General features: G+C 36.2%; 1 protein-coding gene across 2 annotated transcripts in view; it reads left to right on the top strand.

Moving 5' to 3' along the window:
• The first annotated feature begins 10128 nt into the window (after positions 1–10128).
• The window catches only part of tank (TRAF family member-associated NFKB activator), a 9389-nt gene continuing 2989 nt past the window's right edge, over positions 10129–16528 (top strand). The window contains exons 1-6 of one of the 2 annotated variants that reach the window (XM_007546597.2): positions 10129–10352; positions 11137–11268; positions 13022–13130; positions 13263–13333; positions 15457–15515; positions 15628–15746. In XM_007546597.2, the coding sequence (XP_007546659.1) occupies positions 11170–11268; positions 13022–13130; positions 13263–13333; positions 15457–15515; positions 15628–15746 (457 nt within the window). In that variant the 5' untranslated portion in view covers positions 10129–10352; positions 11137–11169. Of the gene's footprint in view, positions 10353–10376; positions 10548–11136; positions 11269–13021; positions 13131–13262; positions 13334–15456; positions 15516–15627; positions 15747–16528 lie in introns of those variants that run through there. The other variant, XM_016668720.1, reaches the window with a different exon arrangement.

Genomic DNA, 16528 nt, shown 5'->3' with positions numbered 1-16528 from the left:
ATTATTATTTGCTCAACCTGTTTCCACAAAACAGAGCTTCTACCTCCGGTGTTGTTTATTTATGGAAGGATGCATACCAATCGTTCCAATATGTCTAAGGTGGTCCTGGATTTATTTTTCGTGTATTTGTAATACGTTGGAAGAGCAATGTAGTTTTGGCACCTAAAATTTAAGTTGTATCATTACTGTTTAAACTTTACCTTTAATAACATAAAGTTACCTAATTTTTAAAGTGCAATCAGTAATACTTTTATAACAAATTTGTGTCTATTTTCAGGGGTTGCGCTGTGTACAGCATAGTTTTGAAATCAGTAATGATTTCTTGGTTAATGTCAAGTTGTCATAACAAAGACATTTTGAATAATGTCAGCTTTGTATTAAAAGTGTCATGATTTACCTAATGACGCTTTATGACAACAGTCATAAATATTCATGAAGGCTTATTCATGTTCATGACATGTGTTATGTCATGTTTATGACAGTGTCATGTCAGTCTTATTCACCCCCCTTCAAATAAAGTGTTACCGAAACTAGATAGTGAGAGCTTTTGCCTCTATCTATCCACTACTAAAAGTAAAATAACAGTTAATGCATCTAGTATTTACTTCACATTATTTTACAATTATTAGTGACTGTGCTGTTGTTTTCTCTAATTTACTGTGCTTGTAGCTTGCCAGACTAAAACTTCCACTTCCTTATTGTTTGGGTGGAGACAAAACTATGCTGTACACAGCGCAACCCCTGAAAATAGACACTTATCAGGGTTGAAACCACCAAAGGAAGTTGGGAAAAATGTGAAGTCCTACTTGTTTGCGAACTTATCCCTTTTTTTTCAGCACAGTAGAAATTTTCAAAAATAGGTTTGCTTCTGGGTCTGATGGTTGACTCTGAGGGTAAAATAAGTGCAAGTGTTGCTTCATTGGACACGGACCATCAAATGCAATTTAACACCTCCTGATTAGAAACCCAATTTTCTTTTAGCTCCGCACAAGGCCCAAGTCACATTCCTTAATCTTCTTAATTTAAGACCAGGTCAGTTGTTCTTGTGTGCATGTTATTCTGTCTCACTAAGCAATCAAACCACAAAAGTGTCATAAAATAGAACATTTGCTCAGAGCTGGCTGTAAAATAAGTCATAGAAACAGTCAATGGGAGTCCAGTGTGACATCAGTGTTCATGTAATGAGCAGCCCAGGTCATTCTGATGTGTGGGAAGTCACTCTAAATGAAACAAAAGATCTTGTAGAGAAGTTCATTAGGCCAACCAGAGCCATTAGGTCGGGCGTTAGAGGAAAGGGAGTGAGTTCTGATTCAGCATTCTGCCCAGGATGCAGAGGGTGTGGGGGGCTTAGTGCAGACAGAGAGGCGATTGAACCACCTTTTATGAAAGCATGAAAGAAAAGGTTATCTCATACAAGCATTCGTACCTCTATAGTAGATCCTACCCATAAAAAAAATATTGCCAGCTGGTGACCACTTTAACAGATGTGCTTATAGTAACAGACTGAGAAGCAGTGGGGAAAAAATATTCTCACATGCATTTGATCCAGAGGAGATCTTTACATACGTTTACGCAAGTTCAGATTGTGCTGGGATAATTACTTAAACAGGCACATACCTGCATAATTTCAGAGATTACAAGATCAAAAATCACGAGCCAGTACACACACAGAGATACACACACTCATACTGACATATACACACTGGGTATTTCCAAGGGAAATAATTGTGAGGTTATTTTAAGACACCGTGCTGGTTTGTTTCTTGTACTCACTCTTCCTTGATCTCATAAAACAGCAAACAAGTATGTGAAAAAAAGAGCCTTTTCTCACAGTGTGTGTCAGCATTTAGGGTTGGACCCAAAATAATCATGTTCCTAGTTGATTTAACTTTTACAAACATGTTTCTCCTTAATATGTTGGAATGGCTTAATTAACCACAGTCCTGACTTAAATTTGATAGAAGATCTGGGGGGGAAAGAAGGGGAGATTATGGGCCTTGTAACTTCAAAGACATGCAAAAGATAAATGGCCAAAAAATACCTGCTGAAACATTTCAGCTATTATGAGATGTGTGTGATATCTTTAATGCCAGCAGAGGCTTTTCCCTTGATTAATGAGAAGAGTATAAGTAATTTTAGACATGCCTTTTATTGTTCAAATAAACAATGAAACAATGAAAAATAAACAATGAAAATTACACCGCTTCTTGCATTTTCTCTAAATATCCTTCAGGACATGTGAGGGCTACTTCCTAACAGAAACAAGCTTCTTAGATAAATGAAAGTGGCTTTAAATCTAAATCTAGCAGGGATCTTGAGAATTTGGGGGCTTGATTCTGTAGTTCAGTCAAATCAGCACCAAACATTTTCCCTCAGCCTCTCTCTGTTGATGAATCAAGGCAAGTAGCACTAGTTGTTGCTACAGGAAGTGGTAAATAAAAGCCTTCATGCCTGAATGCAAGAGTTCAGGAGGTTTGACCTTTCCAAGTAAATTAGTGACCACCTCTTTTTTTAAAATACAGGAAAGGCTACCTTGAATATGTCATAAGAAGGCCTTAAGAATAACATTTAACTCTCCACAGCTTTGTATATTTATATAAAAATTGCCAAACATCTGCTGCAGAGAACAAAGGACAAATATTCCCATAATTCTCAAGTAGTCAGATGGGTCTCGTTTTTCTCATCTGTTGTTGGTTCTGTTTGTTTATAGTTATTGTGAGGTCTGAATTGAACAATGGCTAAAAATGTTATTTATTTGCCCAATGCCTTTTTTTCATGCCAAGAAAAAAGTAAAAGAGTTGTAATTGTGTTGGTTTTGTCCAATTGGAGGTCATGTTTACTTTTTAAGTATATTATTTCATGGTTTCCCTGGATAAGAGTAAGAGTCTGTTTTGGATAAACAGTAAAGCTCATTATAAGTTCATAAGAAAAATTATACAATAAGTTGCAAAAAAAAAAATAAAACAAGACCAAAACGAAATAAATAAAATGAGCACTTACCTGTTCCCTTCATAACAAAAGCATCCTCAGCAATGTTGCTTTTTCAGTGAGGATGTTCTGTGGTCTTCTGTTAAAGTGTTGGTTGTGGTTAAGGCAGTTAACACTGGCAAGGTGTACTATAGTTCAAAGACAACTACAGTTTCAAAATGTTCTGTTCTACAGTGTCTGTGGTTTAAAGTCCTACTTAACAGATGTCAGAGAAAAGGCCAGGCTGACCAAGCATATAGTGATATTTCAGCCTCTCCTCCGCCTGCTTCTGAAATATTTCTGCTTATGATGCATGTGCCATTTGACAATTACTAATAAAATAATTGAACATTTTTGTTCATGTTAACTGAACTCATAATGAATAAAATACATGGGCATTTGAATTTAATTGCTGTTTTTTTTTTCTGGTTTAAATAGGTTAATAGGTTTTAGGTACCTTTCAACAGCAACTGGGATATTTTTACTGAAAGTTATATTGTGATAATATCATGTTGACTCAACTGTAGCAGATCAACGTTTTGGCTGAAATAGTTATTTTCTTGTTGGAAGATACCATTAAATCACTAAGGTTTTATTAAATTATGCAGTAGATCATCAGAACTTTGTATCAACATTGCTGCAAGTATTAAGGCTCAAATAGCAATGAGACCCTGACTTGAGACCCTTGTTCTGCTTCTCTCAGTATTAGATGCATATTTTAACATTAGGATAATCTTGTAAAACAAGACAAAGCAAACAAATCTTTTGGAAAGCAGTTATTTTGCTTAGAATCCCATTAAAGTGACAACATAACACTTTAAGGCTATCAGCTAGATATATAAAATTAACTTTTACATTTATTTTGGAAATCTAAATTTGAAGGCAAACGTTTGTTTTTTAATTTGCATTTGTGATTGGGATTTCTAGGCGCGTATCTGCTGATTAATTAAATCCATTTAAACTGATTCAACTTCATGAGAGAAAATGGTGGCATGTTATGCCTAACCGTCATTTTACAAATGTCAAATGTCCCACAAGATTAATACAGACACAAAGGTAGTTCTCTCGGGATTGAAACTGCCGCATTAAGCAGCTCCCCCTGAGGGTTGTCTCATTGTGCGCATTTTGCTGCCTGACAACTCTCCAAACTTTATTGTAAACATTGTATGGCGCTGTTCAGGCTTAGCATAATGCCATTGTGTACATGGTCCCTGCAGCAGGAAATATATCCACCTGACACCCTGGTCTGATAAATAAAGTTTACTTGGGAACAGTTTACAACACTGACCTGCTAAGTGTCCACAAAACAAAACGCCATCCTAATGAGACAAGTGTGGGTGGCTCTGGAAAAAAAAAAGAACTTTACAGCATAATTTAATGAGATATGTTTGATTAGAAACATATTGAAAATCTAACATAACATTGGACACATGCCATCAGACTGCAGCCTAGGGATCACTATATGTTTGGCAGATCAGTTTACAGCTTCTAAACTTTCAGGCATTTATTTTTTTTTTTTTTTTTTTTTTTTTTTTATGTTTTCTAACACATCCCTGTGGGGCGCGATATATATATTTTTTTTTAAACAACTCATGATCTGTAAAGTTGGATGCCAAGCTTTATTTCCTGAGAATCACATGGATAGAATTTGACTGCTGTTGCTGTTGTACAACTAAAATAGTATGCTCTTAAAAACCAAGGGACTTTCCAAACTCGGCAAGTCTCATGCAGCCTGTCTTTACCTCTGGCTTAGTAGAATACATATTGATTCTTTTTATCCCTTTAAAACCTTGTTAAGAAATGCGCACCTTATAAATCTTACTAATAGAGAATCAATTTATAATTTCACATGGGTTAAGATTCGAAAGGGCCCACCAGAAAAATACCAGCAAATCAGATATTTTGACACTTTGAGAGTGCAGTCATTTGATTTTCAATGTGGAGGTTTGATATTTTAAGTGTGAACGATTACATCCATACATATGGAGCCTATACGTGGTGGTCAAGAACAAAAATTGGAACAGAAAAAGGATCTAAGTTAATATTGTCAATTAATGCATGGACCCAGAAAAGTTACATTTGCATTTTCCACAAATGTGAGTTGAAACTTTTTTTGAACTGGAGAAAAATACAAACATCTCCTCAGATAAACCAGAAATTCACATTGTATCACACTGCTTGTGTTTACATGTTTGTATTTTTACATGTTTACATGTTTTTTGTTGGGTTTTTTTTTTTACATTTTAATCACTAACTTCAATATATTTTATTTACCAACACACATCATTTTGAGGCGATTTAAACTAAAATATTCCTTTGTAAATGTTTTATAAAAAATAATCTGAAAAGTGTGGCAGACCTTTGCATTCAGTCCCCCTGAAACAAAATGCTATAGATTAGATTCCAAAATAACTTTAGCTTTTTGGAGTCATTTCTCTGCTGGTAAGAGGAAAGTCTCTTCCCCAGCTTCAGGCATTTACACTGATGAATTGGAAACCTTTGCAAAGCTGCTGGCTTGTGCGGATCATTCATGTGTAAAATGAACACCAGTATAAAATAAAATTAGCCAAAAGTTCAACATGTGCATTTATGTGTTGATAAATGCACATGACTATAACTATAAAATATCCTATCAGTATTGGAACACAAGCAGATTTTAGAATACTCCATACACAATCATTGTGTCTATGGAAATCGCAACCAACCAAATTCCAAGTTTTGTGTTTGTAAATTTATATTGGAAAGTTTGTTAAACTTAGAAAAGCAAACGCAAAATGTAAGAAGGCTTTGGTGTTGAAAATATTAAATATTTATATATAAGGCACTTGTAAGTCTAACTTTCAGGTTGAATACTCAGAAAAGAAACTGTAGATATTTCTACTGCTGGTAAGAAATTCTCTAATCTATTGATTCTGCCCTTGAGTTTTTGGCATAATAAGCCCCTTGCTTCCTACCGCCCTCTTTAAAAGGCTTCAAAGGGACCCTGAGGCTAGAGCTGTGGTCAAATCCATTGTCTGCAGCTTTGGCTTCAGATGAATCTCACCACTGATGTTTCACAGTATCATAAAAACAAAACAACAACAACAACAAAAAAAAAACATTGCATCATTTGATTAGTATAAATCATTTTAAAATAAAAGTTGATTAAGAAATGATGCGTAAGTACATCACCTTACTGAAAACATAATACACTCTTTATTATTTTGGCATTATATGAATGGTGCTATTAATTTACTTTGCATACCTTTTACAAGCCAGTTTTGCTTTCATTCTGCTTCACCTCCCTCTGGGCTCCTGAAATCCGATCTGTGTGTTTCACAGTGCATTCTTCCTCTCCCCTCCTCCCATGTGCATGCCAGAGCCCTCAGCTCTGCCCTCTGTCAGATTTCAAGTTTCTGCAGACCTACAGCGAATTGTTTATTTTGCTAGACATGGAGGAAACACGGATGTGCCCTTCATTGGCTTCGAGATTTAGTGCTGAGCCACACTTCAGTGTGATGTATATTTGGAATAGAGCCCTCTCTTACAGGAGGTTTAGTGTCATTTTCAACAATAAGCTTTTACTTTAACTTTACCAATAATTTTACATTTTCACTTTAACTTTAACTATCTATCTTACAAAAACTTAGCAATCTTTGAAAAGAAATATAAGGTACAAGAGCCATCAAGTCCTCTTTTATTATCATATTGTCTCTTGTTAAGTTTTCTTTAAATGTTTAAAAGTTTCATACCCACAAACTTCAAGCAGTTTCAAAACCATAAATATAACCCAGTACAACCAACTGTCTCTTGGCCAGGACTCCCTTGAAAAAAATGATATTCAATCTCAATGTTTTTTTGTTTTTTTTATCTTAGTAAAATAAAGGTTTCAAATAAAGGCAACCTAATTAGTAAATGCATGTGTACTTTAATCTAAGGATACATACTCTGTGAATACCCCCGGAGTTTAGTGAACCTTGGCGAATAAACAACATCATAAAAACCAAGGAACACCACAAATGTGTCAGGAATAAAGTTGTGGACAAGTATAAAGCAGAATTAGGTTATAAAGTAATATTCCATGTTTGAACAGAAAATGAAAGCATAAGGCACAACTACAAACCTAGAAAGATGTCGAATACACTGCAACTTTGACAGGGAGAACATTAATGAAGGGAGCAGCAGTTGCCATTAGTAACTTTGGAGCAGCAGATTCGCAGCTCAGGTGTGAGATTCTGTTGTCCAGGCATCTAGTAGTTGTACACAAATCCAACCCCTGCTGGAATAGAGGCAAGGAGAAAGCCGAAGAAAGCCACTTTTGAAACAAAACCATTTAAGGTTACAGTTTTGCCACGCAGAGGTAGTGTCCTTGATGTCAGTCGAGATCCAAATTTGACTTCTTTAGAATGCCCTAGTCAAATACAGGCCTAAATCCAAATGAGAATTAGTGACCCGATGTAAAAATTGCTGGTTACAGGCACTCGTTCAATTTGAAGGGTAGGCCTACAAAATAATAACTCAGGAAAAATGATTACAAAAGAACATCATACTTTTCAAATGTTCATTCATAGAACTACTTAGCAGCCTGCACCATCTTCCTTCAAACTTGTTTGTTGTTTTATGTTGGTCTATTCCAAGAAAAATCCCAATGAAATGTAATAAAGTTTATTTAAATATTAGCAGGTTGAAAAGCATGACACTTTTGAGAATGGAATTGCATTTGGTCCCCATCTCTTCAACTCGTCTTTAACTTAAACAGCTACGCACCCCTAAATATTGCTACACAGACAGGAAGCATTTCTTTTATAACCTTTGAAACATATGGCATGCTGTGTAGCCAGCTGAGTAATATAATTTCCTTTTCAGGATATATGAATAAAGGCAGAATTGTGAACTAAACAGAGATGGAGGAGGAAAAAAATGGTAATTGAGGTGAATGATTGTGTGGTCATTGAAATGACTCATTTGCCTGGCTCAGTGTTTAGCTGTAACATCACAGCTTATCAGCACACCACAGCCTGAGTGACATTTTTCTATGCCAGAACCACAAGGCTAGGGTTATGTCAGATTGCCACAAGTTGAAAGAGACCTTGAGAATATTTATGTGAAACCCTTGAGATGTCCCGCTGCTCTTTTTGGAGGATGGTGAAGTTCTGAAGTTTTGGGGTTGTTTGTGGTGCTTCTGGGTCTGTAAGTCATTCTCAGCTGGAGGAGAGGTTGATGTTGGAATGTCGGCCGGGGTCAGGTCAGAGATGGAAACCTCTGGAACAGGACTCGAGGAAATGACTCCTGGAGGAGCCAGTTCGCTGAAGCCCCACAGAGATGAGCAGGTCACAAGAAGTTTTTAACTAGTTCAGGACAAGAGGGGAGAAAAGAAATCCTCATTTATTCTTTCTGCGTTGTTATTCATGGTTCCTTCTGGAGAAACAGTATTTGTCCTTAGGTGGAGAAAAAAACATGTTTATTTCTGCAAGATTGAACACAAAACGTGATATTTTCACAGTAGAGAAAAAGTCACAGATTTCATAAAGCTACACATTATGGCAACATATAATTCAAAAAGTTATGTGTCATTTAAAAAAAAGCACCTGCAATATGCAATATATATATATATATATATATATATATATATATATATATATATATAGTCGGATTAAACACTAAATCATTCTTAGCTACATGGGATCACCAACTCTGACTGCTCTTAGTTACTTCTCTTCCAAAAGACACTCTTAGCTGCCATCTGCTGGTTATGGTTTAGGTTTCTTGACTGTTTCTTAACTTTTAGTTTGAAAAGTCAAGGCCAGGTTGGCATTTCCTCAAGAAATGAAACAGACCAGAGCAATAAATCATCTAAAACATCCCCACTCACTAAAAATAGTGGGGGTTTACAAGAGATTAGTTGGAAGAGAGAACATTGTTAGTGTCAGCTGAGATCTATACTCTCTCAATGCATGTTCATGCAAAAATGAATCTGTTCTCAGAAGTGTCCACATAAATTGCACAACTTCCTATTAAAGAAAGGGTTCTTTGTACATCTTAAGCATCTAAATTGTGTTTCTCAGGGCAGAAGGATAACAAACTTCTAAAAATATGCAATAAGGGTTTTTTTGTAGACTAAAACTTGTAAGGATTTTTATAATTTTCAACATCCCGTATTAAATTCAAAGCTAAAACCATCATGCCTGATAATGAAGTTGGATTTAATTCAGAGTCAGCCTAGAGTCTGCATTTTTCCCACATTTTTTTTACATTGGAACCAAGAATATCACTATTTTATTGGAATTTGGTATGGTATGGATTTTGTATTATAGACCAATACGACATAGTAATTAAGTGGCTTACTTTTGGAAAGCGTATAAAGACATATTCTATTAAGATTTACAGCTGGAAATGCAGTAAAATGTGGTTCTACAAAAGTACTGACTGAATTCTTTTGCATGCTTTTCAGATTTCTATTTGTGAAGAATTTTGAAAACCCTCCTCCTTCACATTAATGCACTACACTGTGGTGATCTGTATCTCATATAAATCCCTGTAAAATACATCAGCTTTTGTGGTTGTAACTTAACAAAACATGAAAATGCTCAGAAGGGATTAAAACTTTTTCCATCATACTGAAAATGCATGACCCGTTTTTATTGCTGCATGAACAAATTCAGCTTGATGTTAGCAGTTCAGTTAACTGCCCAATCAAAACGTGAAAGTAAAAACAAGAGAAGTTTTTGTTAAAAGGCTCTGGACTCTTATAATGCAGACTGCATGGGGTTAGGGCTTTTTTATGTGCTGGATTTTATTGAATAGACTAAGAAAATATGTTGTAATTTTTATAATTAACTTTGTGACAATATTTAGCAACTTCCGATGAAGATTTGTAGATGTAGAAGATTTAAAGCATGCGGCATCACTGTTACTCTTAAACAATGAGTATTTCCACAGTTGAACTGGGAACATTCATAAGACATTAAACAGCTCCAAACTTAAAACATGTCATGTATGTTGCAACTTTATTGGCATTATTAAAACGCTTGTTATTCTATTGACAAATCGTGCTGAATACGCAGTTATAAACGGGACAGTGAATTTTTTGGCAAAGTTAATAAAGCACAAGTCGACTTTGGGGCCAATTTTCACATGCACAACAGTCGGTTTGCAGACGCGTAGGTTGGAAGAACCCTCAGCTTGTTAACCACTCTGTGATTGGTCCGGGCCGAGTCAAGGCGGAAGTCTACAGAGCAGGGGGATTCCCCGAGGGAAGTTCCCAACTCAAACTGGGGCTATGTAAAACATACAGCGCCATATCCTCTCCAGCGCTTCGTAACTTTGCATCTGAAGATTAGGGCGACGATGCTGCGGTGGTGTCAAAACAACAAATACGACTTAAATAATAGGGGACTCAAGTGAAGGTAAGGAGGACGCTCTCTCACACGCAAACACACTCACACCGGCGGAGAGGCGGATGGATCTGCCGAGCTGTTGCTCGGTCGCCTTACTGAAAACACCGGCTAATGCAGATCCAGTTCAAAGAATACGGAACTATGCAAAGCACTCTTTAAATGTCACTTTGTAACCATTGGACATGTATCCCGGATGGTTTTAGCGTAAGTTGTGTTGTATATTTCTCATTCAGGTTGCTGTAGGTACTCCTGGAACTGTTTGTATGGAGTGTCATTGATAGGCAGTTTAAACTGTGGAGACTGATCAATAAATGATACAGGTCTCACATTATTACCAGTTTTTGAGTCCGCAGCTGCACATTTTGAGCTGTACTTCTCTCAAAGTCGATTAAACATGCGATAATTGTTGATAAGAAGAAAAGAAAACAATGTAAAAACTGTGTATTTACACAATTAGTGGTATCAATTATTTATCATTAGTTTGTTGAGGCTCTGTTATTCAATATCTTCTACATTCACTCTTTAACTGTGGCACATTTGACCAAATTCAAATAGTAGTAAGGAGATAGTAAGATTACACAATCAGGGTTGATAGACTTTTCATTATTGCAACATTTAGCTTATTTTAGCCTGCCAATACATTAGGCAACACTTTAAAGGTTATTTTCCCCATTGTTCTGCTATTTCAACGTGTACAAATGCAAACTAAAACATCACAAAGCAGGAAAACGCTACTCAATCTGCAGATTTTACTTGTGAAAATGTTTATAAGCGGTTGTTTTCAATTATATAGGGCTCATGCCTGCCGTGACAGTGATGACAAGGCATGGACAGGAATATTGGAGACCAGCTAAACAAAGCTTTTGAAGCTTATCGCCAGGTCTCCATCGAAAAGGACAATGCTCAAAAGGAGTTGCAAAAAATGGTAAGCAAATGTTTGGTCAAATGGGCTGGTCTTTGCCGCTGCAGTGCAAGTGTTGAATTAAAAGTGCGCTATGTCAGAGAGACTTTCTAATGTTGTGGATTTAAACGAGGCTCACAGCCCTGCCAAATTGCCATATTTTTGTGTTGGGGGAAAAAAAAAAAAAAAAGAGTTAATTATAAATAAGTTTAAAACCTTTTATTTAATAGGGCATATTTTGCGCAATTCAACTGAAAAACAAAAACTAAACTAATCTGACAGCAGAAAATATGTACAAAAGAATGATAGTTCTGTTAAACTGGACAACGTTAAGCAAATATTTTGTTCATGTATCTTTTGATCTAATTTCTACATTTAGTCTTGTTAGATACACATCTAGCACAAACAATGATGAATTTGATGTGCCTGATAAACTTCGAAGTTATCCTCGTTAGGAATTTGAACAAATGATCAAATAGTGCTCAGAACCCTCCCCCCCCCAAAAGTTCACACTATTAGTAGAGCCTAAAATCATTCATACTTCTTATATAGAGTCTACAGAGAGAGATAAACATTAGAGTGATGGTAAAGAGGCCTTCCAACCTCAAAAGACTTGGGGCTTACCACCAAGCAGTGTCCAAATATGAGAGGAAACATGCAAAAAGATGGTTTGTAATTATAAGAGGGATTTTATTTCTGTAGTACTAAAGCCAATTTTTTTCACTGACTGTTGAAAATGGTATAATAATTTTAAACATCATATATCTTTTTGGAAAATACAAAAGGACACATTATTTTGAAAATCAATTCTCGTTTTCCAATGTTTTGTCTTCTTCAGAGATTTCTCTTTTACTTCCTGTCATAAACAAATGTCTCGGTGGAATGAAGACCGTTTTTAATCTGTATCTGCCAGGGATTTGAAAGATTTGGGCCGAGTTGTGTACTTAATGGTACAGTAAAGACAGGCGTTAAGTAGTTGGAGAAATACTGTATACGGCAACAGCAACGTTAGTAAAACTCGACGTTTCGTCAAAATTAATGAAAAAGACAAGAAATTGTCCAGACCTGGCTAAAATAAATAGGATAGTGGGAGAATGTGAAAAACATGGGAGGGGGTGTGGAGCAGCATCTTGATCTGGAGTTAATTTACGTTGGACTGAACTAGTTTTTAAAATCAAAATAAATTAAACTACACATTCTCCTAGGAGTATAAATGTTTTGTTGTTTTTCGGTCAAGTTGTACAGGATATATGTCACATTAAAGATTGGAAAAAGTTTGACATTTCTTTATGTCATAAAAACCTGGTATTGTTTACGGGGATGTGTATGGTTGTCAGGACGCTCTCGTAAAAGAGATCTTTGATGTCGAGGAGTTTTCTCCTGGTTAAATAACGGTTGAAGAAGAAGATGTAGAACTCTGAAAGCCACTGTATTGTTGTCGTGTTTTTGTGTTTGAAGTGATGGTTTTTAATATTGATGAAATGGCTCACTGCCCAGGGCACAATTTGCGTGGAGGGCAACACAAACTCTTCCAAGGGTGGGGTGAGAGAGTTTCGTGTTTTGCTTCCCAAATTAAGTTTTATACAGCTTATAGACCTTCCAGTGAAGTGGTGAGTAGGCACCTCCCACTGAGCTACTTGTTGCTAAGAATTGAGAGGGAAAGGGGTTGGGCTGAGGGCACAGAAGGAGGAGTTCAACCAGGGCTTTATTTATGCAAAAAAACTGCCACAGTGTGTGTTTGCAGTCGGAGGAAATAACAGACCCCATGTGTTTACAGAAGGAACATTATGAGCAGTACACTCAAGAACTTATAAAGCAGATAGAAGACCAACAGCGTTTGATTTCTGATCTTGAAACTGAGTTGTCAGCAACAAGGCAACCCTCAGGTTAGTCTCTGTGACCACTTACCTTTGAATTGTGTCATGTTTTGGAGCTGCATTCACAAACTGTGAAAGAATCAGCTTTATTCTTTTCCACCCAGTCCTTTGTCGCACTGATCATTTTTATGTGACTCTTAGGAGAGATGAAATGTGAGCCTCGCAACCATCTTCTCAAAGCGGCTGCCTCTAGTAGGAAGACACAGTACCGGGTATGTTCACAGCCACAACTTTTATAGCTCTTCCTACCTCTTCTGTTTGTAAAATTAAGGATATGCATCCTGTAGCTCACTGCTTCCTCTCTGTGTGCAAAGAGAGGCGCTCTACTCAAATTCCACTTTCTTTTGTGCTGAATAATTCTAGAGAAGGAAATTGTACCTGCAATAAACAGCATCATTTGTAGGATGTGTAAAATAAAGTCAGCAAATGATCAAGATGGTAAAAGAAGGTGGTGTACCTTCCTTTATAGCTATTTGTACCATCACAGTCTTTAAAAGCACCTACTTGTTCATGTTTTTAACAGAAATTAAGACATTTTTGCCATAAAGATGAAAAACATTTTCTTTCATGATTATTGTGTACACAAGTTTTTCAGTATTATTACAGTTTAGATCAAATGTGTAGAAATGTATCAAAAGGTAGTCATGGCATACTTATTGTTTTATTAGTATGCTTATCATTTTTGCCTTTAATGGATGCAGAACATCGTTGGTACTAAACTACATTAAATCAAATTTATGTTGAGATGCAAAACTTTCTTGTTCTTTGGGAAAACAAGATAGAAGATTAGTGAGTATATATTCACTTTATTTGGTAGAGCAGTTAAGACAAATTAACTTAAACGGATAAAACAAATAGTTTGTAGCTAAATGCTGTAAAATGACTGACATATCCCTTGTAACAGTCATTCTGCTCTAGAATGTCTTTTTCAGATATCACACAAACATACAGAAATGTTAAAACAAGCTCTCTTCTTGTCTTCACAGTTTAGAACAATGATGAGAGTTATTCTAAATGATAAAATCTTTACTTTTGTTTTATAACACAGAGTGTCTGTGGAGGGGCTAAAAGGTCACAGGTTGCAGAACTCTGGGCTAGAGAAAGAGAAATGGCATCTCAGTGATATTACCTGGATAGTAAAACAGGAAGCAAGAAGAATTTACTTTTACTGTGCAGAATCACGAGTTGTTACTGTTAAAAAAATTACCAGGGGTTCAACAATTGCCTCTACATATCAAATTAACAAACATATCTGGCTGTTTTCTGCATCTTTACCATGCTTACAGTGCTGTGGAGAAGAATTTGCTCGCTTGCAGATTTTCTTCAATGTCTTTCTTATTTGTCTTATTTATATTTTTCAGATTTTTAAGCTAATTTTAATGTCAGAAAAATGTACGATACAAAAAAGAAAAAAAAAAAAAAAAGATTGCCAGTGATGATTACATTTATACAAAAACAAATCTAATCAATCTGGTCATCTGGGAGAAAATAGTCCCTAACCCTAATTGTGCCATCCATTGGCAGCATAGCAGAACTGTGTAGGAAATTTGACCGACTCTTTTTTGCAGGATTGTTTTGCTTCAGTCATATTTGAGGGTTTTTGACCCTGTTTGAGGTCATGCCATAGCATCTCAGCTCAGTAAAAGTTTGAACTCTGCCAAGGCTGATCCAACAGTTATGGAGCTTATTTCGTCTAGTTGTCCAGATCCTGAAGTGTGAAATCTTTTGGCCTACTTCATTTTGTCAGGCAGATTCTAATTAAATAATTTCTTGCAAGCCTGGTATTATTCAGGTCCAGGTGTGGCTAGTGAAATTGTCATCGGCTAGTCATAGAATTTGGTTAATCGCAGTAAACTTATAACTTGACAAAGAAAGGCTAATCTCTCTATTCACATGTGGCCAGTTTGTTTTAGCTAGATGAAAAAAATATTGAAAACTGCTGTTTTTATGTACTTATGTGACATTTGTGTGATATTAAAATTTGTTTCATGATCTAAAACATTACAGCAAGAAACGTAGAAATCTGTATGGGGGGGGTAAATACTTTTTCACAGCACTACAAGTGACTTGCTTTCCATCCAGTGTTTGCATGTGTCCTGCTGTGTCTGTCTGGTTTTACTTCACCAGATGGTGCTAGAGGATAATATCGCTGCTCAGTGCAGCAGCTCCATCTTTGCTTGGTCTTCAGTAAGCCAGGAAACTGTTCCCCCCTCCCCCCATCACACTCATGATGCATAAATAAAACGGCACATGCATCAACAGCCTGCCCTTTGGATAATTGTTGTTAATGATGACTAAAAAAATTAAATGTGTTTCTTTTTTTTTTTTTTTTCAGGGGAATGTGGCCACTGTTGCTGGTGCTTCAAATTTGACAGTCAACAGCAGCTCCGACTAGTACGTGCCTCTCCTCCTAAAGATTTCTCTTTTTTTCTGTAACTGAGCTGACAAACGTCCTTTTTTTTCTTTTTTTTTACGTCTTATTTATTCATGTATTTCTTGGGGTCAGTCAGGACATGTTGGCGGCATTTGAAGCAATTCAGGGCAAATTCCGACAGATCCAGACCCTGACTACAAAGCAGAAACATCATCTGAAAAGGTTCCACGGAAGTTACGACAACTCAAACGGTAATATTGACAGTAGTTTTGCACAGTCTAAGCTGAAATGCTGTTCTTGGAATTTTATCTTAATTAGTTGCAACGGATGCGATTGTGAATTGGGTTGTATAGGTCATAAAATAATGTTGTTTGTAAATGTCACATCAGCTGATGAGTGTATTAGCTTTTGCTCTCTTTTTTTTTTAATTAAATAACTCTTTAACTAGAAATGGCTGATTAATTCCTCAGAGATGGTATGGAAAAACAAATCTAATCATCCCAGGAAGAAATGGTGGCACTTTTCTTTGAATTGTGGCTGTTTGGTTGTTTTTAATCACACTGACAAGTGTTTTTTTTTTAATGTTATTAATAAAGATGGTGACATTTAAGTGTTTTGAATAAAACAAAGTATTGTATAAACTTTTCAAACTTAGTTTTTAATAAGCAAAAATAAATACAAAATTTTTCTCATGAAAAATGAGAAAAATTTTAAATGCATTATTAAATGCCCAAAGCTGTCCAAAATGTAATGTCAAACTATTTCCCCCCTTTTTTTTAAAAATACAACCTTCATACAATGTCATTTATCCGCCTCTATCTCCTCCATTTGCTTGGATGCCACAGCTCACTCTCCTTCCGTTCACACACTCTTGACTCTGCTCAGCTGAGGCTAATTCATGCTCTGAGCACCCTTTTGTCTGCTGCTTCGGACCGAGCTGACAAGCTCACTTTTTCAGTCACTGTTGCTGAATTATGGGCCAATTTAAAATCAATGAGGGGGGATTTTGGAAAAAAAATCCCCCCTCATTGAT

The sequence above is a fragment of the Poecilia formosa genome, unplaced genomic scaffold (assembly GCF_000485575.1).
Source record: "Poecilia formosa unplaced genomic scaffold, Poecilia_formosa-5.1.2 Scaffold16, whole genome shotgun sequence".
Classification (NCBI taxonomy): Eukaryota; Metazoa; Chordata; class Actinopteri; order Cyprinodontiformes; family Poeciliidae; genus Poecilia; species Poecilia formosa.
The sequence above is the reverse complement of the archived record's forward strand: the minus strand, read 5'-3'. Positions and strand labels throughout refer to the sequence as shown.